The sequence below is a fragment of the Heteronotia binoei genome, chromosome 6 (genome assembly GCF_032191835.1).
Source record: "Heteronotia binoei isolate CCM8104 ecotype False Entrance Well chromosome 6, APGP_CSIRO_Hbin_v1, whole genome shotgun sequence".
NCBI classification, from domain to species: domain Eukaryota; kingdom Metazoa; phylum Chordata; class Lepidosauria; order Squamata; family Gekkonidae; genus Heteronotia; species Heteronotia binoei.
Genome location: NC_083228.1, coordinates 99,665,219 through 99,692,043, shown reverse-complemented (window position 1 = coordinate 99,692,043; position 26,825 = coordinate 99,665,219). Strand labels below are relative to the sequence as shown.

Sequence of the window (26,825 nt, the reverse complement as noted above, 5' to 3'; positions counted from 1 at the left end):
AGAGGGGGCGCGGAACCGGGAGCTTCAGATCACCTTCGACAGGGATGCGGAGGAGGTGGAATACTTTACCATCCAATGCAACAACTTCATGACCCACTGGGGAGCGAGTTTCCCGTCGGAGGCGAGCCGGGTAGACCACATAGCCTCCAAACTAAAAGGGGCTGCGAGGAAATGGTATGTGGGATTGTACACCGGGAGGAAGCCGGAGCTGACGACCGTGGCGGAGTTCCTCCAGGCGATGCTACGGCAGTACGGCGACCCGCTAAAAGAGGTGAAAGCCATAGAGGCCCTCCAGAGGATCGAGCAGGGGGATCGTACCATTGTCAAGTTTATTCAACTTGTTTGACCTTTACAAATTTTGTGTTGAGCTATACCAATTACATTTTATAATTGTGTGCCATCAAGTCACAGACAATTCATGGCAACCCCAGGTTTTCAAGGCAAGAGGCAAGCAGAGGTGCTTTTAACTGCCCTCCTCTGCATAGCAACCTCAGTCTCCCTTTAACGATGGACGACCCTGCTTAACTTCCAAACTCTGATGAGCCCAGGCTAGGTTGGGCAACCAGGCTGTTATTTTTATGGAGCTTTAAAAGCCAAAAAACCCTTTGCATAGTTTCATGGTTAAACAGAGGAGGGGCACAAGCAGCTTGGCCTCACAACAGCCTTGTGAGATTGGTTATTACTCATTGGTTGCATATGGGGAACTGAAGTTGATGCCTGCAGTCTACTCTCAAAACTTGAGCAGAACCTATACTCTCAGTTTCATAGTGCCGATTATAAAACTTGACTTTGCTTGTTGATTCCAATGGCTTGAACATTTGACCCCAGACAGAGAATATACTTCGCAAAGGGCTGGACCCCATGATGAAGATGCTTTTCTTTAGCGGAAACAGCCTTTCCCTGATGTAAGATACCCAGCATCTCACATACAAGAAGGCTGCTTTCACTTGGAGGAATATACCATCCCTAGCAGATATGTCAGATCCAATCTATGCTTTCGCAGTATGATAATGCTGGTTCTGTGCTGTGTATTTTATATTACAAACTCTACTTAGATTATATAATTAAAATAGTTTTGTTTTGTCTTAGCATTGTTTCACATTCATGGATCGTGGATTTGTCTTCAAGTTGGTCAACAGCTACATAAGTATGTTTGGACCAGGTGACCACAAGGTAAGAAAGTTAAAAATGTAAAGTGTATAACACAGTACCTTTCAGGATTAATAAGAAAGAGTTGATGTTGGCTGATTTTTCTCCCTGTCTCATAATACTAGTAATAGATTCAAAACCAAAAGAAAATATTTCTTTACTCAATGAGTAATTAAATTGAGGAATTCACTGCCAGTGGATATGGTGAAGGCTACCAGCACAGGTGACTTTAAAAGGGGATTAGAGATGGATTCATGGAACATCTGTGCATCTCTGAATACTAGTGCCAGAAGGCAACATCAAGGGAAGGTCTCAGCCTCTGTTCCCTGTTCATTGGCCCTGTACTAAAACTGGTTGGTTATTATGCAAGACAGGATGCTGGACTAGAAGCACCACTGGTCTGATTCAGTAGGATTTTTCTTGTGTTCGTATGGTTTATATCTATGTTTTTACCATTTATAAACCAAATTTTTACCAAAACATGGATTCACCACAGCTGTGAACATTTCAGACATGCCCACGAGACATACACTATAGCCTATGTACACAAATCAGTTGATCTGTATGTACAACCCCTGTCTGACTGTAACAGTATTTTCCATCTTTTCACCAAGACACATGGAACATTGTACTGTTCTCCCTTCCTCCTCCTCAAAACAATCAAAATAAGCTTAACAGGATGCGATGATAATAAAGCCAAATGAAATAATGCCATGCAAAACAATAATGGTGTAAACAGAGACGAAGATGACCTAATTATACTTTGAGACAGGGTCTTAATGTTCCATTTTGTACACCAAGAAATCAGAAGATTGTGACTGGAAAGAACAGCCATGAATGAGGTTGGAAAGATTCTTAAGTATAATATTCTCCATTATTTTGTATAGGTAGGAAAGAAATCTGACCCAGTTGAAATGTGTTGTTGGCAGAGGGTTCTACGGATAATGTGGACCACTAAAAAGACAAATAAGTGGGCTCTAGATCAAATCAAGCCTGAACTCTCCCTAGAAGCTAAATGCAGGCTATCATACTATCAGTCACATTATGAGAAGACAAGAGTCACTGGAAAAGACAATAATACTAAGAAAAGTTGAAGGCAGCCAGAAAAGAGGAAGACCCAGTATGAGGTGGATTGCCTCAGTTCGCAAGGCCTGAGTAGGGCCGTTAATGATAAGATGTTTTGGAGGAGATTAATTCATAGGGCTGCCATATGTCAGAAGTGACTTTACAGCACTTAACATACACACATTCTCACACATTATATGTTTAACTTAACAAGGGGAGGAAATTGTTGGGGGAAGCCACATAACATCACCATCTACTGCTCCTTTGTGGCCATCTCCTTTTTCCAGTAGGGACTGGGTTAGCTGATGGGGATGGAAGGATGGAGGAAGGACTGCCACACTTCCTTATCTTACCTCCAGTAGGGAGATGAGGACGGAAGGGGAAAAAAACAACAGCAGCACCTTCTCTTTCTGACTGCTGCCACTCATCTGCCTTCTCTTCCTGACAGGGTTGGTTGTTGTGGAGAAAAGGAAGAAGGCAGTACCCCTGCCTCCTTGTTGTGGCCACCTCCACTGCCTTGATTCTGTTTTTCTGTAATGGCTGCTGCCAAAGAATACTGCGGGCACTGAGTAGCTGTCTCCTCAAGGTCTCTTCTGCGCTCCTTCCAGTAGATTTTGAGGTCTGCTGAACACTAGCAGCATCGATGCTTTGAAAGAGCCCATGACCTCTCAGGCTCCCTCCCATCCCAAGCATCTCCAGTGCTCAACTCCCACTTTCAATGTCTGCCACCATCTTTCTAATCTTCTGGATCTCCCCCCACCACCTCCTTTTGATGCATTTGAGATCTTGTAACAGAACACTGAGATATTTTACTTTTAAGGGATTTTAAATCTCTTTTGCCCTCTTTTTGTGTATATATTGACCTGCATACTATGTTCAGAATTATATTGGAAAGGAGAGCCCTTGACAGAGGAACACATTAAAAGTTGCTTCCATTGACTGTAGTTATATAGTCGACAGCTCCAGGTCTGTCACCTGAAATCCTGCCAAATAACTGAAAAACCTTGGTTGGGAGGGCTACAGTTTGCAGGGGGGAAACCAGTGAGTGAGAGCTTAATCCTTTCCTTCCCCATCATTTTTCTCCCTGAAATCTCACCAGCTGAGAGTCTGCTTTCAAATTTGCCTTTTGACAGTGTTAAGTGACTGGGCATTGCAAAGGACAAGGAAGGCTGGGCATTAGGACCCTGTCTGTCCAACCTCCATTTTTTCTATTGCTAATCATGGTCTCAAACTACTACTTCGAAACAGTTCCGCAGAAGATTTGGGTGTCTGCCGCACGCGTGGTTCTAGCCATAATAATTGTACATGAAGATGTTAAATCTCTAAAGAATTCTCTAAAGAAAATTGCTACCAAATGTTTCATTCATAGCTAATGCCTTATAAAGAGTTTCAGATAATGGCTAACAAAACACAGATTAGTCAGTCTGTGTGAAACAGATTACATCCCCGAAGATTATATGGTTGACAGGATAAAGCAGACCCTTTTTTCAAAATTATTTCCTACAATACTTGTAAGCTCAATCAGAAGCCAAGACAACTATGCCAGTTTCTTTCTCTGAACATGCACACGCACGTGCACGCACACACACACATAAAAGAGAAATATGTAAAATCGTGTTTGTTTCTGACGATATTTTCATTAGCTGTCTTGTCACCATTTAGTGGATAAGAACATGTAACAGCCAGTCATTTGGCCTTTGTTGAAAACTAGGCCCAGACCTCTTCGCTGACAAGGCGACTGAACACCTGCTTGTTAGGCATTATGCTCTGTAATGCACTGCCTGTTTATGTCTGCCCCATTGCTTGCTTAGTCACTACTAAATATTAAGAGGAACAACAGCAGCAATGGCTGTAGAGACGTCATTTCATTTGAACATACTCCAAGTGAGAGCCTTTGTCTATCTGGCCACTTTTTTCTGACTCTAGACTCAAAAAGACTTGCAGTCCTTTAGAACACTTCCAGATCAGCCAACTAAATAACATCCCCTGATTAGAAAGCACTGATTCAAGTGAACAAATACATTGTTGTGCCAGTTGCCGGCTAGTCTAAATGGATTAGCCAGTTCACCAGAGATGGCAAAGCTTCCTCCAGAGCCTGTAAGCACCAAAACCTGTACTAGTGGTTATATCTCAGAACAGGTATATTTTCTCTCATTCCTGTACTGTTCTGTAATCCCAGAAGGAAGCAGTGCTTGAAGCATTATTCCTTAAAAATGTGACTTCAAAGGATACCTTTTAGTTGCTTTGAAAACCAGAAAGTGTGAAATTCAGAAAGTACTCCAAAAGTAGCCATGGATTGGGTAGCTGTAATAAAGTGGTAGAAAGAAACCAACTTTGGGTTATTATCATGTTCCTGATGCAAGGAGGGGAGATCAATGTTTACACAAGGGAATTCACATCAAACAATATTTAATGTTTCAGATTTTGTTCCAATATAAATTTGACTTTCTGCAAGAAGTATGTAACCATGAACACTTCATTCCTCTGTGCTTGCCTATGAGATCTGCAAACATTCCAGGTAAGGATTTTTTTTTCTTTATTATTCTTTCGCTAGAAAAAAGGAAAAGCATACAAACACAAGTGAGGAATAAAACATAGTTTTTGGCTTTTTTAATGGACTTTTTATCATGAATTATAGGAGGAGCAGGTTCATGAGATAAATAAAGCATTCATAATTTGAACAAGAAAAATATATCATGAAATGTTGATGTGTATTGCAATATTCTTGAGAAGCTAGAACATGCTACAGTTGCCAGTGAATACTGAAAGTCTCCCAAGCAGTCATTCGGCTGGGTATTTCTAGCAAAAAAGAGAAGAGAGATAGGTTACTTGGCAGTGTTCCAAGGTGGATCTTTAAGCATGGCAAATAAGCATTGGAATTTTTGACAAAAGAAACTAAAGCATCTTTCCACATCTCCTGTTTTATCAAGACAAATTGGGGAGGGGGGAAATAGTATGTAATATTCATCTTTGGTGTCAAATGTCTGAAACGCTTTTGCTTGATGTGGGCTTGAGAGCATGGGCTACATCCAGCAATCAATCCAGATAAAGAATGTGGATGGTTGCTTTATTCCACCCCTTAGTAGTCTCTTCTAACCCCAAGAAAGTTAACTCTGTAGTTGTGAGAACTGCACAGCTCCACTGACAGAAAAGAAGAAATGGGTGGTTTTACTTTCTTCATCCTCCATGCCTGTTGGTTGGTTCATGCGGGCCCTGCAACTCAGAGAATCAACTCACACCTTATTAATGATGTGGAGTTTCTACACATTCACAATTCCTGCCCATACCTTTGGAATGCAACATGCTCTAAATCTGACTGGTAGAATGAAAGGACAGTATTGGCTGCACATATGCATCTTTAAAAGGAAAAACAGTCAGAGGAATTATCTTAAGAACATTATCCAATGCCACTGTTTTGTAATGGTGATCAAAAGAGACTGATAAATGATTCTATGAAACTGGTTACCAAAAATATAATTCTTGTCCTTTCCCTTCACCCCTCCCCATATTTCCCTAAAATAATTTAAGACCCAATAACACCATCAGAAACAACTCAGCAGTTTCACGCATCAGGTAAGAATCAAATTATGTTCTGTTTCCCATCATCATCAATTGCATGTGAATGCCTAACTAATAGCTACTGGGGTGAATGGCCAATCAGGACAATATCAGTTGTATAATGGCAAGGGAAAAGGCAATCTGGGATCTCTCTCATCTAGTTTAGCGATGTAACCAGCCTATGTAAAAAAAAAAAAAATCCAGCCACTAATCTGCATCTCATGAACTGTATAACAAAATAAAAAAAATTTCAGTGGTAGTTGTTTAGTTCATTGTGAAACTGGTACAGTAAGAAGACATGGAGACATAATTAGCTACTCCCCTTAAGCTTGGTTTCCTGCTTGAAATAACAGTGAGCAATAATCCAGGTTTTTGCAGCATCTCTGTTTCTTGAATAAGCATTAATGGTGTGTGTTTTACATGTATAATGACCATGTAGCTTGTTTTCTTTAAGATGTTCCAGAATATACTGTGACTAATGAGTTTTGCCGGAAACATTTCTTAATTGGCTTACTTCTTCGGGAGGTTGGGTTTGCACTTCAGGAGGACCAAGATATCAGGCACATGGCCTTGGCTGTACTAAAAAATCTCATGGCAAAACATTCGTTTGATGATCGATATGCGGAGCCAGTAAGTAAACTCTCCACCATATTTATACAAAAGCTAAATAAAGCTTTTGAAATCTACTACCAAACTATCCACAGTGGTGATCAATCTCTTTGAATTTCTGTGTTTCCAGGAGAAACAGGCACAGATAGCAACTCTCTATATGCCTCTGTATGGCATGCTTTTGGACAACATGCCTAGGATCTATATGAAGGACATGTTTCTTTTCAATATAAATACATCCAACCAGGTAAACCAGTGGATGCCCACACATGCTTTGGGCAAACATTTCGTTTTTGACAGATTGTAGTACAAACATTTCTTCCTCAAGAATTGTCTCTAATGGATGAGCCTGCTCCGGCGGGGAGGGCAGGATATAAATACGAAAAATAAATACCATAAATTTTTTTTCTCCCCAGCAATGAATATGTTTAATCAAAGTCCACTCATATGAAAGTGTTATGCAACCATCTCTCTTCTCTGGGGACCTTGTATGAGAATATGTTGACCACTGTTAGTTCTTATGGATTAACTAGAGATAATCAAAAACACAAATTGCATGATCTAGTTGCCAAGGCAAAGTATTATGCTATTCAAATAGACAAGCAGACAACCAACAACTTGTAGGGGTGGGGAAATTCCATATTCCTGCTGGCTCCCACTTCTTCCCCTCTCTCACCTCCACATGTTATTCTCCTACTGCTTCCCCTTCCACCTCTCCCTCCTCTCTCATTCTTTTTCTCTTTACCATAAAATTTAAACACAGATATAGTCCTCACATTCAGCTTACACTAGTTCTCAATAGTGGTAGAGGCTGCATGATCAAAAGCATCTCCAAATCAAAAATCAAGCCTAATATGAAAAGCTTGAAAGCGCCAACATGGTATAGTGCATAAATGTGGCAGATTCTAATCTGGAGAACCAGGTTTGATTCTCCACTGCTCCACATGAAGCCTGCTGGGTGACACTGGGCCAGTCACAGTTCTCTCAGGGCTCTCTCAGCCCCACCTACCTCACAAGGTACCTGCTGTGGGAAGCAGGAAATGCAATTGTAAGCTGTTTTGACACTCCGTAAGGTAGAGAAAAGTGCTCCTCGTCCTCTTAGACATGTTTTAAGTTTCTCATGTGACATTATTTTAATACAAATATGCAGTCACTCTTTACAGAGCAATCCTCTCACATCAAGAGCAGAATATCTGAATTGGTCCTAAATCAACTTATTTAAAGTTAGTGAGTGGGTATTTAAAGTTTGTGAGTGGGTATTTAAAATTAGTGGGTAAATGTTGTAATATGATCTTAGAAGAGAAGATCAGATAAGAAAAAAAGTTGAAACCAAAAAGTCCTTGATTCAAACCTCCACTCAACTATGAACTTACTTGCGAGCCAGAATATCTCAACTTTAAGCTCCAGAAATAATATGGGAATAATAATGTCCGTCTAGTAAACATTACTAAGATAATTTCCATGAATGCTTTGAGCACTTAAACAAAGAGCGATACAAATACAGATGATTGTGAGTCCTTCTTGGCATTAACTAATGAGATCTAGTCCACCTGAGTGTGGAAAATCAAACTCTAAGCAATGTGCTGTAATTTAGAAGTAGCCCTTGGATTGTTAAAATGATGAGAACTTAATGTGTTTCCTCCATTTCCCTGAAATTCAGGGATCCAGGGACGATTTGAGCACCACTGGAGGACTGCAGAGTCAGGCAGGAATGAAACATGCAAACTCTGTAGATACCTCTTTTTCCAAAGATGTTCTTAACTCTATAGCAGGTAAGAAAGCTCTTGTACAGAGATGTGTGTCTGTGTTGCTCCACTGTGGGTTTTGCCATTTGTTAATCTCCACACAGAGTGTCTCCTTAACTCATTTTACATGGAAATCAGGGAAACAAACTTTCTTGTATTTTCAGAAAATGCCTGGAATTTTTTTCTTCTTATTCTTCATGTACAAACATAACACTTCTATAATTGTCACTATATTAATTCCTTTGCTGCTGATATCAAGCATCAGTCATTATCAAACCATATGACATGAACCCATTTCGGCAGCATTTTTGCAGGATTCAAATTGATTCTTATTTGGTACATAGGGCATTCAAATATGCACGTGCAGGAAAAAAAAGACCTGAATTTGCAAGTCTGTTTCAAGTAGGTCACACTAGTTTTGTTCTTTAACTGCCTCCAGTCTAAATTGTGGGATAGAAATACTGTTGAATTTACATTCTTATTTCAAAATATAATATAGTACCTCAGTAGCCTTTGGGCAGTTCTGTCTGAAAATGTATGAAGTGTATGCCACACAATCAGTAACAAAAATTATCACTGTGTCAGCTGAGAGCCATAGTCGTCGTTGTCATTAATTCATCCATGCTGTGTTCTCAACAACAGTACCAAGTGTACCAGCAACGTTTTGAGTTTCCCATTCTTATGCTTAGTTCTGTATCCATCAACATCATTTAGCATGTTCGTTGTGGCTTTTATTTCCAGCCTTTTCATCAGTAGCTATTTCTGCAGCAAACCATGCTGATTCCAGGGGCTCCTTAGCAAGTCTCGACTCTAATCCAAGCACCAATGAAAAAATCAGTGAGGGAACAGAAACCTGTGAAAAGGTGTGTATGTGAGAACCATCAAACCCAATTTTTGAAAGCAGAAGATCCCTCCAGCAATAGTAAAGAGCCTCTGTATTTCAATCTGACAGATCGTGAGACCCTTGTCACTGATTGGGTCAGCTCTTCGTTTTGACAAGCTGGATCAGGCTGAGACAAGAAGTCTCCTGATGTGCTTCCTTCATATTATGAAAACCATTTCAGAGGGTAAGAAAAAGGGAATCCAGCCACCATTTAAAGTGGATTCATGTACTTTGTTTCAGATTTCATTTATCCTCTACTGCTTCCAGTAAGCTTTTGCTTGAAACTCTTTCATTATGAGTAAACAATAACTTCATATTGTTGTGTCTTTTTCCAGATACACTGATCTCCTATTGGCAGAGAGCCCCATTCACAGAGATAACAGATTTTTTCAACATTTTAGAGTAAGCTGTTCTTCTAAGGGGGGCTGGGGTAACCGATAGTGTAAAACAAATGCAAAATAGAAATGTATTTTAAAATTTGTATGTGCAGATTCACACTTGCATTTAAGTTTGAACCATGAAAGGCAAATTATTTTCATTATCTGTCATTCTGCCCAAGAGATGCTATCTCTAGGGATGCCAGCCTCCAGGTGGAACCTTGATATCTCCTGGAATTACAGGTCATCTCCAGACTACACACCTCAGTTCCCCTGGAAAAAATGGATGCTTTGGAGGGTGGACTCAATTGCATGGTACCCCACTGAGACACCTGTCCTTCATAGATTCTATCCCCAAGTTTCCAAGAGTTTCCCAACCTGCATCTAGTAACCCTACCCCCCACAACTCCTGCCAGTGGCCAGGAGAGAATTGATTAACCTAGTGCAGATAGCCTGGGCAAACTCCACATTTAGAGGTATTAAACCTTTTTGATAAACATAGTGCAGGTAGCCTGAGCAACCTCCTCCACATTTAGAGACAGTAAACCTTTTTGAATAACAATGTCAAAAGCCAAGATAAGGGGAACACCTCAGCCTCTATGGCAGGGGTGTCAAACATACAGCCCAGAGGCCAAATCAGGTCCCCAGAGGGCTCTTATCAGGCCCCAAGCAACTGGCTGTTGTATGTTTCCTTCTCCCTCTCTCTTGCTTCTTTCTGCATAACAGCTTGCTTTGCCAGGCTTGCTCAATCAGGAGCTACAGAACAAGCCTCTATTTCCTCAATTGGCCAAGGCTCCTCCCTTGAGAGGACCGGGAGGGGGAAGCAGAGCTTGCTTTGCCAGGCTCTCTCAATCGCACAGCAGAGCTACTGAGCCTAGCCTCTCTTCCTTCTATTGACTGAGGATCCTCCCTTGAGGAGGAAGGGGAGGGGAGCAGAGCTTGCTTTGCCAGGCTTTTTCAGTCATACAGCACAGCTGCTGAGCCAAGCCTCCCTCCTATTGGCTGAGGCTTCTGCCCTTCGTAGTCCCCTGGGGAAGGAAGGAAAGAGCCAATGCTTCCTTTGCCCAGTTCCCTGGATCTCGTGGGAGAAATACAATGAAAGTACCTTTAAGACAACCAGTGCTAATGTTTTAAACATGTTTTAAGTTGGTTTTTTTTAAAATCTTTTTTTGTGTTTGTCTGTTGTCTTTATAAAGTCTGTATCTCTGCTATCTGGCATTATATTTTATGACACATATGGCCCAGCCCAACAAGGTCTCATTTATGTTAAATCCAGCCCTCATAACAAATGAGTTTGACACCCCTACTCTATGGCCTGTTGTTAGACCTGGTTGGCCACTGTGTGATGCTCAGCTAGGTGGACCACTGGTCTGATCCAGCAGGGCTGGATTTTGATGTTCATTGTTCCAACATCTTTTTCTGTAAGCATCTGAAACTGAACTAGTTCTGAATAAAGACTGTATCACTTAGTTTGAACAAAGTTTGAGTCCAGTAGCACCTTTAAGACCAACGAAGTTTTATTCAAAGTGTAAGCTTCCATGTGTAAGCATGCTTCTTTAGATACAGTGAAACAAAAGTTCTTCAGCCATTACATATAGGTATAGGTGGAGTTAGTTGCTGGGAAGGGCTAGAGTCAAGCTGCATAAGTAACTGGATGATTATAACTGAGATTGGATTGGGGCGGTTGGTAAGATCTGTGAATAGCAGTAAATTAGCATACAAATACAAGAGTTAACAAACACATATGAGAACCAACTTTGGGTCCAGTGGCACCTCCAAGGCCAATGAAGTTCAGTTCTGGGTATAAGCAAGAGCTGAAGGACTTATCAAGTGTAGGTACAGATTCCTTTGGATACACTGAAACAGATTTCTTCCAGCATTATGTAAGGGAGGGGGGTTGCCAGGAGGGGCTAACTAGATGCATACGTAGTGGGGCAATAAATATAGCGAAGATTGGAATGTCACATTAGACAAGTCCTGTGGATAACAGCAAATTGACATACATATAATAAAAGATCTGTGTAGAGACCTGAAAAGATCTCTAACATTGTACAATAGATTCTTCCTTTTGTGAAACCAATAATGCCTTTATGTTCCCCCAGTCAACTTCCTCACCTTTTTCAGCACCAGCTGTGCCATATTTTTTAAGACCAGTTTTCCATATTCAAAGCCAGTTACTTAAATATAAAGTGTGAGCTGGAGTTTATTTGACTAGGCATAAAATATCCCCAGAATTGATAGGGAAATAATTACAGCTCAATCTCTGTCCTATTCAGGAATTCTGTTACAGTCAGAGCATTTATCTCAAGGGGTAGTTATCTTTTCTTCTGCTTGAAGCTGGAAGACAAGCAATATTTACTTTCTGTGTGCATGCCTGTCTGCTTCCACTGGCACAGAAATTCAAAGTCTGTGTAGATGTTCAGCTCAAAAAAATGAAAGCTCATTAACAGCACAAGCATTATTTAGTTGGTGTCACTGTAGTTGTTGAACACCCAAATTCCACAAAGCACTCTGGTCAACAGTGATGGTACTGTGTGTTAGCAGGAGTGTGTTTTAAAGAAATGAGATCTGGCCATTTGAGTGGTCAGGAAACACATTAATGCCAACCACAAAAATGCTCTCTCAACTAATGAAGTTGCAGGGTCTCAAGCTGAGGTTTTTCACACCTGTTTGCCTGGACCCTTTTTAGTTGGAGATGCCGGGGATTGAACCTGGGACCTTCTGCTTATCAAGCAGAGGCTCTACCACTGAGCCACCATCTCTCCTAATGAATATATGAAGCTACCTTATACTGAATCAGACCCTCGGTCCATCAAAGTCAGTATTCTCTACTCAGACTGACAGCGGCTCTCCAGGGTCTCCAGCTGAGGTTTTTCACACCTATTTCCCTGGACCCTTTTTAGTTGGAGTTGCCGGGGACCGAACCTGGGACCTTCTGCTTACCAAGCAGATGTTCTTTACCACTGAGCCACCATTCCTCCATATAATGTTCTGCATCATAGCAAGAGACAGAATTATTGGTCTTGTGTGAAGCTCAGAAGAAACATGTTTCTGGTCATTGACTCAGGTTTATTTTTTTACTACAGTAATCATGAGTCGGTTTGTGGAATTTGTTGCATGTCTGTCAGTTCTGAATGTTCGGCAGAAATAGCAAAGTGATTTGAGAATCTGTTTTTTTATCTTTCAGAGTTTGCCTTCAGAATTTCAGATATCTAGGAAAAAGAAACATAGTGAGGTAATTATGCTCTTGTCTGTGGTCAGATGTGACTTAAAATATGCTTTTTGAATGTAGCTTATAATTCAAGCATGAAATTTAATCCAGGTAACCTGTTTTGAAAAGGCTGTGTTCCATTGCAATGCACATAGCTTCCAAGTCATTCATGACCACATTAATATTAAGAAGTTAAGTAATTTCATAAAATGAGAAGTTTGGGGAGGAGAGGGTCCTGTGTATAAACTTCCAATTCAATGACTTCAGAAACTATGTATTTTTGTTTTTTCCCAGTTTGATTTTGGATTTTACCATGACACACTAGTTGATAGTATAATCGGATCCAGAATAGTTTATGGGGATTAGAACCGGAGACCTTCTTGGCTATTCATTTTGGCCACTGTCTCAGAAATGTGAGATCGTTTTGTTCCAGCAGCCAGGGGCATTTTTCTTTGGCTACATTATGATGGTTTGTTTTTCATTTCATGCTGAAACAATGAACTCCTCTGTCTGCTGCGTTTCCAGCAGCAAAAAATGAAAGGGAACGGTATTAATTGATTTGGGTTTTGTTATTGTGTTCTGCCAGATGTGTTTTTATTTTTCTCAGACACCATAGCTTCAGCTTCTGATATGAGAGAATTATTTACACTTATTATTCCCCATAGGAAAATTGCTGCTGCGTTTAAGTTTGTCCAAAGCACCCAGAAAAATGGCACTTTGAAAGGCTCCAACTCATCCTGTCAGACATCGGGGCTTCTACCCCAGTGGTAAGATGTCCTGTTTTCACCAAGTATTTAAGGATGTTTAACTTGGGACTGTAGCAGGCGTGTCAGAAGTGCATAGCTCACCATTTGTCTGCAAGAAGCAAATTGCAAACATGTGCTATTTCCATTCAGAAAGGGGAGGGTAGAGGGAATGTAACTCTTGAATCTCTCTATGGTTCTGTTAATTGAACAGGCTCTCCCATGCTTTGAGTAGCAATTTTGAAGGAGAAATACAGGGTGTTTTAAAAACCCGGTCCCTCTTTCCTTTAAAAAGAAAGAGGGCATTAGGAGAGGGCAGAGAGTGTCAAGGAGTGAAATTAGGTACAGGTTGAAGGGTTAAATCCCCCTTCTCCCCTTCCTCTGCTGACCTTGTTGTTGGGAATGGGCATGGTTACACTTTTCCTTTTCTGCATGATGCCTATTTTGGTCCTCAGTTCCAACCTAAGGGGTCCAAATGTAGATCCATTCCTCCTTCAGCAACCCCATTCCCTCTTCCATTTCTCTGGATTTTTTAAAAAGCTAAATTTAGTTTAACAAAAACCATATGAGCATAGTGATTGTGTAGATTTTATTATGTATATGTAAGTGCAGCCGCCAAAAAATTCAGGCAGTACTGATGTGAGTTTCCCTAAGCTCATATCCAAGAGCTGCTGAATAGGAAACTTTGACTATAGTATTCCTTAGACGTGGCAAAGTTGGACCCTATGTGTAAATCTACAGCAGATCATAAAGCACCAAACGCTGCTCAAAATGTTACTAGAGACACAGCACTGTAGGGAGAGGGGATAACCTTTCTTTTATGATGCTTTCTGGTATCCTCCCCTCTCCCCAAGTGTCTGTTTAGCTCTGCAGCATTACCACACAGGGAACACTGCTAGAATACACATACATGATCTTCATACATGCATCATCTAAACCTGGTGTGGAATCCTGACTCTGTGAACTAACACAGGTGTGAACTTCAAGCAGTATTTTGTGGAATATGAAAGGAGGAGACCTTTAGACTAAGATGCACTTTATTGAATACAAATAGATAAGAGAGCAAGAGGGAGAGAATGGGGAAATGCAGTGCAATAGAATACACAAAATTTGGAAATGTAAAAAAAAAGGAAGCAGATGCATTAAGCTGGATGTGTGTACCCACAGTTATACCATAGAGAGCCCACACAGTGCAGTGTCCCCAAAAGAGAAGGGGGAGGGGAGAAGGGGTGTTGAAGGTCAGTAAGAGAGAAATCAAGCATGAAGTGAAGAGTGAGGAGAGGCAACATGAAGTTTTGGCATTTAGCCAAGAAAGACTAGGAGAATAGGAAGGAGTGAAGAGGCCATTTGCTCAACAGCAGAATGAAGAAGCAAGGAGGAGTGGAGTGGGGTTCCAAGCAAGCACAGGAGAGGAAGAACAAACCAGAATGCTGGAGATGGGAGTGGAGGAGCTGGGATGAAAGCAAGGACTTCTGGGGCAACAGGACAGGGCAAAGTGAAAGACTTGCAGAGACAGGGAATGATCCATACATTGTATGAGCCTGAAGAATGAACATGGTCAAGAGGCATGATGACAGAACATTATTGCTGTTTAATGGAACTGTTTCAATCTAAAATGCTGGCTTAAAGGGCTTTATATAGACTTTATATGAACATATACACCCTTTTCTGCTAGTGGCAGAACCCAATTTTCAACATGCTTGAGTTATTGTGAGTTATATTGAGTTATTCCCTGCACTATTAGTGCAGGGAATGAAGTTATCCTGTTGATTAAGGATTTGATAGTTTGACTGGGCATGTTGATAGCTTGAGGGATGTTCTCGAGTTGAAAGGGATATAGAATTATGATCCCACAAGTATTCATTTTGGCCTAAGTCTGGGGAAATCCCAGAGGGTCATGACAAGCCATTGATTTAACAGGTGTGGTAGTTTTTCACAGACATTGGGTTGTCTCGTGATGAAATAGCATTTTATGGTACAAAATTCTATCACAATGCTGCAGTTTGAGTCAAGATGGAACCTACTTGTAACTTTGGCTGCATAGGTCCTAGGTTTGTAAGGGATCTCTAGGGATAACAGCAACTTCAAGGGTCCCTTTCATTTAAATCCCTTTCATACAGGCTCTTTAACCCTCTTTGGCTTCTGAAGACAAACTTTTTGTTTTAAGACTTCACATACCTACAGGATAATATGTTGTTCTCTTACAGTTTATGAGACTTAAATCTGGATTTCTCAAAACCTGATACAATATTTTTTTAAAAAATTTTGTTTATCCTTCAAGTGCATGGAAGCTTTTTTAAAAAATATTGCTTTCAGAAGCCAAAGTGGGTTTAAGTGAGTCCACATCAGAGGAACCTTAGACAGGGAACACAGAGTAGGACAAAATGGTTAGTCCCTCTCTCTCCATTAGTGTTGGTGCTCTTATAAAATCTGGTACCTCTGATGGCTGTTTTAAAGTAATAATAAAGACATCATGAAATCAGATCTTGGCAGTATAATTTTCACGGTAATAGCCCTGAGCACATAACCCTCCACTCATTCAGTCAGTGACTGGAGAGGGAGAGTGGGCACAAGCCCTATGTCCCACCATGCTATCACTGGCTTATCACCACTGTGCCTATGTGTGGAGGAAGTGTACACAGGTACATTCTCTTCCTGTGTCTGGGGACACCACTTTCCAGACATTCCTGAACATGGGGAGGGAGCACATATGTGCACACTTCCTCTACATGTAGACACAGTGCTAATGAGATAGCAGTGATGCTGAGATGTGGGAAGGGCCAGTAGTCTCATGCTTGTTCTCTTTCTCTGCACGTTGACTGGTAACACTGAGGGGTCATGCTCTGAGGGTGGATGTTGCCAATTTTCCTAAAGACACCTTCCTTCCTCAGATGAACTTAATTTTTGTGATTCTGTTCAATGTGTAGACTTTAATATAAGGTTTGTGCTGTATTCTTGTTGCACGTATTTCTTGGGAACTGAAAAATAACAGTCACCCGAATACTTGCCTTGTGTTGTCACATGTGGCTCGTGCAGATGAAGCATGAGGGGAAATGATGCTTCTTGTTCAAGAAAAGAAGTGATCTCACTTTACAGCTGGGCCCCTATGAATGAAGCTCTTTCACTAGGCCGTTGTATTGCAGCATATTTACAGGAGAACAGGTGTGATGATGTCTCGCCAAAGGAAAGGAATGGCAACTGGGGTACCTCACACTAATTCCTAACCATCGCTTCATTGTACACCTTATCAGACAAACACTTCGTTGACGTGAATTAAATGAGTGGGGAAAGCTGTATGTTAATTGAATCACGGTACATGTTAATGTTTCTTCTGATTGATGTTAACCTTTCAAAAACTTTCATTTGAATATTAAGAATGAAATAGTTGTGAATTTAGTGATGTATAACAATACATGTGTTTTCTTGCTTGTTCAGTCATTTATTTATAAAAGTCAAAATTGTAACATGCTAGGCAGTTTGCTGACATCATTCATTTTATTGCTCAGAGATCTGATCTCTGTTATATAATGCCAGCAATGAGACTTGCAAAGATAAACTGTACCCATAAAATTGTGGTCTCAGTTCATTTTTTTCTAAACCTAAATTCCTCCATTGCAATAGAAAGTAAACACAAAAAGAGACACAGCTACCAATCTACTTAATGCCTGTATATAAAACATTTCTTTCCCACAGCAAGGAGCCAATCCTGACTTTCCTCCACTTTTTGCTTCACCTTATCAGAGTAGGGGTTGCTTCAGGACAGCCCAAGAAACATCTCATATGTGTCTTTGGGGAGTGTTTTGTGATTGATTGCAGCCCTGACAGCAGTCATTTTGAACATATATGAACATTTGAAGCTGCCTTATACTGAATCAGACCCTCACTCCATCAAAGTCAGTATTGTCTACTCAGACTGGCAGCGACTCTCCAGGGTCTCAAGGTTTTTCACGCCTATTTGCCTGGACCCTTTTTAGTTGGAGATGCTGGGTATTGAACCTGGGACCTTTTACTTAGATGCTCTACCAATGAGCCACCGTCCCTCCCCTGTCATAGGTTGGTCATACCCCCAACCCATGATAACCATCTAATAGTGGTTTCCCACTACCTGTTCTAAAACTTCTAAAAGTATCCACAGGCTGAACAAGGTTGGGAATCCCTCATACAAAGTACTTAAAAGGAAGTCTGGAGGATTTGGAGGAATCATTGAAACGTGGCATATAATAGTTTACCAAAGTGCTCTGTCTTCTTTTTTCACAGGATCCACTCTGCTTCCAGCAGTGAGAGTCACAAGCATCACAGATCTCAAACGTTACCAATAATACGAGGGAAAAATCCATTTACCAACCCTAAGCTCCTGCAGATGATAGACAGCACTATTGCAAGTAAGGTTCCTGTCCCCCTCTTCATGGCCATAGTTAAAAGCTGGAAGAAGTTAGAAGCTGGAAGGAGGATGACTTGCCACTGGAACTTGGTCCAGGCATGACAAAGAGGTGCCTTGTTCCTGTGTCCTGCTTCTCAGATTGTTGAAGGTCATGGATATGAAGAAAGGCCCAGTGCAGTATCAGCAGTTCATATGGAACTAAGGACAGGTCAACAGAGGTTGGAACTAGTGTCCTGTAATAGCTTCTTGGTAGACACAATAACCAGAAGGGATAAAATATTAATTGTTTATTTAAAGGACTTATGCACCCTCTCCCCAGAGTCCTGTTTGAGGTGCCTTAATAGACACAGTATGGTAGAATAGTTAGAGGATCTGGGAGATGCAGACTGAGATCTTCACTCTGCCATAGAAGTTTGTCAAATAACCTTGGGTGGTTATACATCCTCAGACTAGTCTGTTTTGCTAGGTTGTTGTGAGGCTTCAGTTCCTCATTGAGGAGAAAGGTAGGGTATAAGTGACCTAAATAAAATGAACTAATTAGCAACAAAACACAGAACGCTGGCAAAATATATTGATCTGCTTGATTTGAAGGATTTATGCAGCTCACAGAAATTCTATCACTGTTTTTGAGAGGAAGTAAATAACAAATTGCTCACCTTTCCCAATCCCATCAGGACCATTGGATCAAATTTCCCCGTAGCCTTGTGAATTCCACATCAGGGCTATGAAGGCTCCAAGCCTGGACTTTGTAAGGCTATTCAGAAATTTATCCCTGCCCCTCAATTCCTTGCAGGTTGCTGAATATTGAATATTGATCTGTATGATATGGGATGTAGAAGGAAGATACAAATGATCTTAAGGGACCCTTCACATCCGGGCCACTTGCTATTTGAGATTTTACCGTCAGGTAGGCGATATAGAGTGTTGAAGGCAAAGACAAATAGATTCAAGGGCAGCTTCTATCCAAGTGCCGTGGTTAAGCTAAATGCAGGGTTATGAATGGTTATGTGTTTTTAGATGCATTTAAATGGTCTATGTATATGTCCTTTTGTGGGTGTTGATGTGTTGGTATGTTTGTGGAAGAGCACCTCATTTCGTTGCTCTCATCTTCTTGAGAACAATGACAATAAATTTATCTATCTATCTATCTATCTATCTATCTATCTATCTATCTATCTATCTATCTATCTATCTATCTATCTATCTAGCCACTGAATAATTGTAGCAGTTCTGAAACAAGGTTGACAACTTTTTTGTATAAACCCTTCTGAAATGGTTGATACCTCATTAATGGTGCTTACCACTGGTAAAATAATTACTTTGCCATCGTTTTCTCAAAAGTAACCTTTCCATTGCATTCTTTTGTTTTAGGTGGTTCTAATGAAACAGATATTGTGCATTATGTAGATACTGAAGCCAACATTGCCACAGAAGTTTGCCTTACCATTCTGGACCTGCTGTGTCTTTTCACTCAACACCACCAGGTATAATGACTTCCTTATCTTGGAATGCTTTGCATGCAGCTACTTTACTCATGGTATATGAAAAGCTATTCCTTTATAAATGCCTGGCATATTTGTGGGACACATCACACAAGGGGGGAGCCAAATGTGTCGTACCTATGAGTCATCTTTGCATAGCTGCCAGGCCAGCACTGCTCACACCATGTGTCTCTCTCTCTCTCTGGTTGCTATGTTGTGGCTTTTGACATCCTTTTGCTCATCAGTGGTGATCTGCCTTCTTGTTCCTACACTGAACTTCTGGGCCTTATAAAACTGCCCAGGGAACTGCTGTGGTTTCTCCAGAGCTCATAGCAGTATTATGATTCAAACCTTTTTGTTACAGTGGTTTACAAACCAGATGTAACCAGTGTCCCTTTCCAACATCTGAACATGTGTCGGTATGGTATTGTAATTATTTGAGTTTATATGTGTGTGTTCCATTAGTTGTTGGTAAGTTGCAGTAGAGAAAGGGGAGTTAGAAGGGAAATGGGTGAGTGAGGTGATTGGTTGGGGACAGAATGTGGGCAAAGCTAAGAAATATGTGGGGGGGAAGAGAGAGAGAGGTCAGCAGTTACATCTCAGCAGAGTGACAGAAGTTAATAGTCAGTTGTGGTCAGTCAACAGTCTGCAGAGCCTCAGAAGCACTCTTCTGATTAGAATCTCATACTACTGCAGTGAAAGGCATTAAGATTCTAGAGAAGAAAAGTAGAATGCCAGATAGAGAGCCAAAACCTAGGGGTGCACTCCATGAAACATCATGAAAGGCCATCATGCATCAGTCACCAGCTCTGGGCTCCCATTTGGCTGACTCTCCTGTCTCCCGCCCACTGTCGGACTCAGGACAGATGAGCTACTGGGCAGTAGCTGTTGCTAGACTGTTGCTTCTGTCTGTAAAATGCAACCAGGCTTAGTTCTCTCAGTAGAAGGTGGGGGGGAGGCCCTTCGCCAACCTATTTTGACCTTTGAGGGAGAACTGATTGGGCCCAGTCCTGACTACAGTTGCCAGCTCCAGGTTGGTGGGAAATTCCTGGAGATTTTGTGATGGAGTCTAAGGAAGCCAGAGTTTGGGCAGCGGAAAGACCTTAGCTGAATATAATGCCATAGAGTCCACCCTCCAAAGCAGTTATTTTCTCCAGGGGGAGAGATATCTGTTGTATCTTTCCTCACAACAGGCCTTATTCCTATTAAATTATAAAGTCTCATTCTCAGGACCACAGGGTCCAATTCAGTTGGGAATGTTAAATAAACTGTTTAGGAATTAAATGTCTGGTGGCAGCATTACATACATTAAAAGAAAAGTCATCACAGGTGTCCTCACCCTACCATTTAACAGCAGGGATCCTGTGAAGCAAGCTTGGCAATGCTAGGGATTCCTGGAAAGCTTGGAAATATAAGTAGACTTGAAGATATACAAAAGGATCACAGTGAATTCACTTATGAGACCATTTATGCATTTATGGAATCAGGCAACTGAATTCTAAAAACTTGATTAAAGTAAACTAGTTGTGGTTTTAAAAAGTCTAAAATCTTTTTTAAAAGGTCTAAAAGAATGTGAAACCTTCACTGCAGTTATTATTAATTAATAAGGAATTTGCAATCTTAAATTCAATACAAGAAAAAAAGAGGGAAGGAAAGCCCAGAAAGAATATGCATTCAGTTGTGTGGATGAGGCTCATTTTCAGTGGGTGGCTATGAAATTTGTGCCAAAAGATACATGGAAAGCTAGATTTTTAATGCAGGAAATTAAAGAAGGTGGAGAAGAAACAGGAAAAGGCTTGTGTAGTTTCCTAATTTCCAGTGCAGCTGTCAATACAGCACAGCTTCCACACAGCAGCTTGCACCACAGTTTCCTTGCCCCCCTCTTCCAGGCATTTTCATTTGTTTTAATTAGCAAATTCACATTGCTAGATTAATGCACCAGTATAACAATTTCTAATAGGTTTATTTTTTATTTATTTATTTATTCGAGATCCGCAGCTGTTATTTAAAAAGTAAGTCTCTAGACCGATATGTTGCATAAATATATCCTTCTCCTTATATCTCCAAAACAGAAGAAATTAAATCATAGAGTTAGATAGGACCTAGAGGGTCATCTAGTCCAACCTCATGCTGTACAATGCAGGAAATTCACAAATACCTCCCCCCACCACACATACACACCCCTAGTGACACATGCTTCATGCCCAGAAGATGGCAAAAAAAAAAAAACCCTCCAGGATCCCTGACCAAACTGGCTTGGAGAAAAATTGCTTCTGGATCCTGAAGTAGGTAACAGCATTCCCTGGGCATGTAAGAAAGGTCATGAGAACTAAGCACTGATGCAACCCTTCCTGCCCTCATGATCTGCCTAAGTTCACAGAATCAGCATTGCTGGAAGATGGCTATTGACTTAATTTGTAAAATGAAACCTGGAAAATAATAGAACTTTTTACTCTTATAGTTTTACTAGAATAAGGCCTATTGTGAAGAAATACACAACACACTCTAGAAAGAAGGTCTGGGCAAATGCACCCCCTTGCTGTCTTCCCACCCACCCAAGTAAAGGCATTCACTCTGCCCCCTACCTCCAGGGAAGCTGATACCTGCCATTTGGAGATCAGTTGTAATTCTGAGTGGTCTCCAATCCTCACCCAGAGATTGGCAACAGTGGTTCCCCAGGAGGAAATGACTGGTTTGGATGGTGGAGTGTATGGCATTGTAACTGTCTGAGGTTCCACCCCTCATCAAACCCACCCTCTCCAGAATTTCCTAACCTGGAGTTGGCAAATGTATCTCCTTTCATCTGCCTCTCTGACATCTCCCCCCCTGCAACCTCTACATAGGAAAAGGACAGTCTTTCTCCATGGGGGGCGGTGTGGACCAAAGCAGCTTACTTCATTCTCCTCTTGCCCCTATGATCTGCACAACAGCCCTGTGGGTTAGGTTAGGCTGAAAGTCTGTGACTGGTCTGAAATCACCCAGTCAGTTTCCACAGCAAGAACTGGGGTCTGGCAGACCCTGCTCTGAAGCCCTAACTCCTATGCCCTCCTCAAACTCCATGACAGAATCTCCAGGAACTTCCCACCAACCTGGAACTGGCAGCCCTAGTCAGGACTGGCCCCAATGAGTTCTCCCTCAGAGGCCTTTAGTGATACCTTTCAGACTAACAGTCTCTCGCTGATAATGTTGTTAGACTTAAGCACAGGACTTCAATCTCTGTCTTGCTTTTCCTCCCTACCTTCCTCCCTCCCTCTATGTATCTGGTCTGCTACCAAAATACATCATTCCACCCCTCCCCCCCAATGTCTGGCTGTTTCCCTTCCAGAGGAGGAGAGGGAAGAGCTCTCAGCCAATCAAGGGAAGGCATTCTCTGGCTCTTTCCCTCCTCCTGCTTCCTTCAGCCAATCAAGGGAAGGGTTTCTTTCTCTCCTCTGTGAAACAGTGCAACAGGCAACTCAGCCAGTGGGAGAGCAGGGAGAGCCAGCATCTGCCAGAACCAAGGTTGGTTGCCTTTTACTGACAGAATCAGCTTGGCTGGCTAGCAACAGCCACTCAAGGGGGAGAGAGGAGTGAACTCAACCAATGGCATGCAAGTACTCTTGATCCGATGGGCCAAAGGTTGATGCAGTGCAATCCCAACCAGTGAGGGAGCTTGGTTTTATATATAGGATTGTTATAACAGTATATCAATATATGAAATTGCCAGTTTATAAAAACAAAAATGCCCCCTATGTGATAGTAGGGAGGAAATAGCTGCCTCAGGGACATGGTCAGGGAAAATGGCTGTCACATCTTGTTGTGGACTGTAATAAAACTGAATCGGAATCTACTGTCACATGGATGGAAAAAGTCAAACATTTCCACTCACATAGCAACCGTCCCAGCCTTATTATGGTCTTTCCCAACGCTTCACAGTAAAGCAAGTTTGAAAGAGATCAAAGAAAAGCTGGAGAAAACCTAGGATGTTGCATGAATGTGCTGTGAGGAAAAATGCTTCTCAGCATCATTGAATCCTGAACAGATACCCATGTGGAAATCACTATCATGTAGGTGTTTTGAGCAGGGACATAAATGGCAATACAAGAATATGGCAGACCCGTTTAATAAAGCAGGAAATGTCTTCAGTGGTCTTAGAAGGGTGTAATGCACCTCAGCGGTATCTCCCAGCTTGTGGATGGCCTGTCTGAGGAGGAGGTCAAAAAGGCCCTCACACTTCTATCATTTCACAGAATGTGCAAGCCAGAAATGCTTACGAAAGTTTTTGTATAAACAGGATTAGAACTGTATTAGAATGGATCAGTCCAAGGGGATGCCTTTATAATGGAATAAGATTGTGGTCTATTGCATTGTTACTGTCTGTATCACCTTAATTTTACTTCATTGTCTTCTACCTTTGTATCCCACATTGTCCATAATGGTATGTCACACTTTAGACAATATTTAATCTGCATTGTTTTCCAATTCTGTTCTCCTATACTTATCACATTTTTGGGATATCTTATGCTTTCTGGTTGAATTGTTTTTTTTATTATTTTATAATCCATCTTCCATTTCAGTGAGAAAGGTCAGCTATAAACGAAGTTCAATCAATTAGGATGGCACTGAAAGGGTGGTGGAGCTGAAGGCGGCATGTTGACATTATATTGCTGAAATATACTATTCCTATTTGGGCAGGGGACATCAATGAAACCCCCACAAATACCAAATGATTTTGTTTGAAAAGGCTGAAAGATGTTTGTTGGCTAATTTTTCAGAAGCAACTGCAACAATCTGATTGCCAGAACACACTGATGAAAAAAGTATTTGATACCTACCTGCTGTTTTTGCAAATCAATCACTCTGCAGCAGCACTCAAACATGTCTTCGCTGCTCTAAGATTGTTTGTGAGCAAAGTAAGTCCCTATATATTTTTTTCTAATTTGTGCCAAAAAATATTCCTTCATTGTGAGAAATGGGTTGGGAGAATCCGGTAACCAAAGGGCAAAACTTCAGTATTCTGCAAAATGGAGCTGGAAAAAAAAAGTTTCATAAAATTCAAAAATTGAACACATTGCTGGGTTTTTTTCCCTCAGGTGTTAAATATTAAGGATGTTGCCACTATTAAACAGTATCAGATTTTCAAGAAAAGCTCCCTGCACTTTAAAGGCATTATTTGCCCGATATAAATTTCTAATCAAGATCAAGTACTTCTCCAAGTCAGTACAGTGACATACTAGAAGAGTAGCCAGTTGTTTGTAACTGATACAATATTGTCCAGTACCAAATACTGCAATTAAATACTAGTGCTGAACACTTAATATTCTGAGAGCATTCAGTGTCAACATTCACAGAAAAGGATTTGGGGGAGGAGTGCTAGGATCAGATTTATTTTAAATAGATCCTACAGGATCTGTTACCTTTCCGTAGGGCTTGCAAGGCAGAGATGCTCTGCCAGGCATTTGGTTGAGGACAGCAATGGTTTGGCACTCTGATACTCCTATCTCCCCCTCTCCTTTTTCTCCATATTCCCTCCACCCAGCAGGTTGACTGAAACTTGCTGTCTTGACCATAGGATTTAGTATTATCTTCTAGAGAACTGTGTTAATGCATTTACATTTTTAAATTAATGATGTATGTATTTATTTCTGAGGTAAGCCACCCTGAGCCATCTTATAGGGAAAGGCGGCCTTGCAAATTGAATGAAATAAAATAAATAAAAATAAACCTTCTCTTTTCCTGGGGATTGTTGTGTATGCTGACCACCTTTTCCTTGTACCAGAATTACAGTGGATTCCTCCTACACTCCATCATTCTGTCCTGCTCTCCACATCTTTGAGCCGCAGTTCTTGTAAATCATAGTGATGCCTAGTGTGTCTATTTCTTGAATTGAACACAAAGCAGAGTAAATGGTCTGAACAGCATGTTATACTTTCACAACATGTAATACCATACTTCTACTGGCAATATATCTCTAGGCCCTAGGGAAATATAAGATAAACCAGGCAGAAAGAGCTTTAAATTAAATGCCAGACTACCAGGAGTCTGTGAAGTTGTGTGGGAGTGCAGAAAGAAATAATAATAATAATCCAGTTCATCCTTCTCATTATCAAAACAGAGAGATAGGATGGATCTTATGCATGCTCTTAACACATCCCTGGGATTACTGATCTCTGTAGTAAGTTGCATCTGTGCTAAATCTATTGCTGTTTTTCTGCTCATTTCCTTCAGCATTCATTCAGTACCTCACTATAATGCAGACAGACATTGCTCAAAGGCTTTGCTCTCATCCTATTCGTTTTTCCCTTGGCAAGACCATGGCAACAACGGTGAGGGGACATGGAATTCTTTGACCCCACCACCCTAGTGTCAGGTTGTTTGGCCTGTATTTCTGTTTCTTTCTCAAGAAGCCAGACCAAGATGTCTGAGGTTTCCTTTCCACGTGACCTAGGAGTCAGTGGAATTCCAAATATTAGGCATTATTCTGAATATCTGGAGCTATTCAATTCAGATTTGGATTTAGAACTATTCTGAATATGTCATTATTCAGTGCTTTTGCATACATCCTTATTTTATTTTATGCATATTTTAATTACATCATATTATCCAGAGGAGCCTCAATTCAACCAAATGGCGTCAAAATGAAGACTTCCTGTCAACTCAAGACCACCCATGTTTCAAGTAAATCGGAACAAGGGTTCCAATTCTGTTGTCCTTCAAACAAGGTCCCCTGAGCCATTATGTTTCTAGAGGGGGGAAAAGTATCCACCCCTAGAAATGGTGGGGGAGGGGGACTGAATGGCTGTTTTGCTATAGAGGATTTTCAGGGGGATTGGAGTGGCTGTTTTTCAACCAAATGACTCCAGAATTGAAGCAGAGCGAGGATTGCCTGTCCACTCAAGACTACTTAAGTTTCCAGTGAATTGGACCAAGGGTTCCAATTCTGTGGGCCCTTGAACAAGGTGCCTCCAGAAGAGGGGGAAAGGACCCTGTCCCCTCAAATGAGGGAGAAAAGGGAAGTGGCAGCCCTCTGCAGCTTGCTTCCAAAAGTAATTGTCTGGGAGCACTCTGTTCTTCCCTCTTGCGGAAATAGGAGTGGAAGGGAGGAATGCCACTGCCCAGGAAATCAGTGGAATCAAAGAAAAAAATGAGCACATGCTGCATTGCTAGAAAGCACCTAAGCTTTTTATTTTTTAAACCAACTATGGATTGTTTTAAGAAAGTGGGTTTCATTATACCAGCAGCCCCAGATTTATATTACCATTCCAGGAAATCACTGTATCAATCCAAACAGCAATTTCCACTTCAGCTCAGGAATTTCATTATGCACATCCCTTGCAGCCATGTGTGATCACTGGGTCATGAACACCACTATGTGTACAGGGAGAACTCACAAAGGCATGGTCTCCATGCTTTCATCCCCATGGCTCCCCCCACCCCACCCCATCATGGGGACGAAGCCTACAGACATACATTTTATTCACTGTGCTCATGTTCCAGGGATTGCGCAGTGCTGAAGGCAGGGCCAGCATGCTCGTTCAGGAACAAGGACAGGGTTTGTGTGCATGATCCAGCTCTCCCTTGGTGCACAATGTTTTCTTCCAGTATTTGACATCTACAGAAGGTTACTTGGAAGGTTGTATGAGC

The 26,825-nt window shown here is 41.2% G+C and overlaps 1 protein-coding gene across 8 annotated transcripts in view; it reads left to right on the top strand.

Moving 5' to 3' along the window:
• Positions 1 to 26,825, top strand: part of DOCK10 (dedicator of cytokinesis 10) — a 272,423-nt gene that overhangs the window by 214,070 nt on the left and 31,528 nt on the right. For 7 of the 8 annotated variants that reach the window (XM_060242210.1, XM_060242208.1, XM_060242212.1 and 4 more), the window contains exons 29-42: positions 1,090 to 1,173; positions 4,636 to 4,732; positions 5,743 to 5,787; positions 6,227 to 6,402; positions 6,512 to 6,628; positions 8,042 to 8,153; positions 8,868 to 8,989; positions 9,079 to 9,193; positions 9,345 to 9,411; positions 12,574 to 12,621; positions 13,263 to 13,364; positions 17,598 to 17,722; positions 19,093 to 19,205; positions 23,957 to 24,094. In XM_060242210.1, coding sequence (XP_060098193.1) covers positions 1,090 to 1,173; positions 4,636 to 4,732; positions 5,743 to 5,787; positions 6,227 to 6,402; positions 6,512 to 6,628; positions 8,042 to 8,153; positions 8,868 to 8,989; positions 9,079 to 9,193; positions 9,345 to 9,411; positions 12,574 to 12,621; positions 13,263 to 13,364; positions 17,598 to 17,722; positions 19,093 to 19,205; positions 23,957 to 24,094 — 1,461 coding nt within the window. The remainder of the gene's footprint in view (positions 1 to 1,089; positions 1,174 to 4,635; positions 4,733 to 5,742; positions 5,788 to 6,226; positions 6,403 to 6,511; positions 6,629 to 8,041; positions 8,154 to 8,867; positions 8,990 to 9,078; positions 9,194 to 9,344; positions 9,412 to 12,573; positions 12,622 to 13,262; positions 13,365 to 17,597; positions 17,723 to 19,092; positions 19,206 to 23,956; positions 24,095 to 26,825) is intronic. The other variant, XM_060242205.1, reaches the window with a different exon arrangement.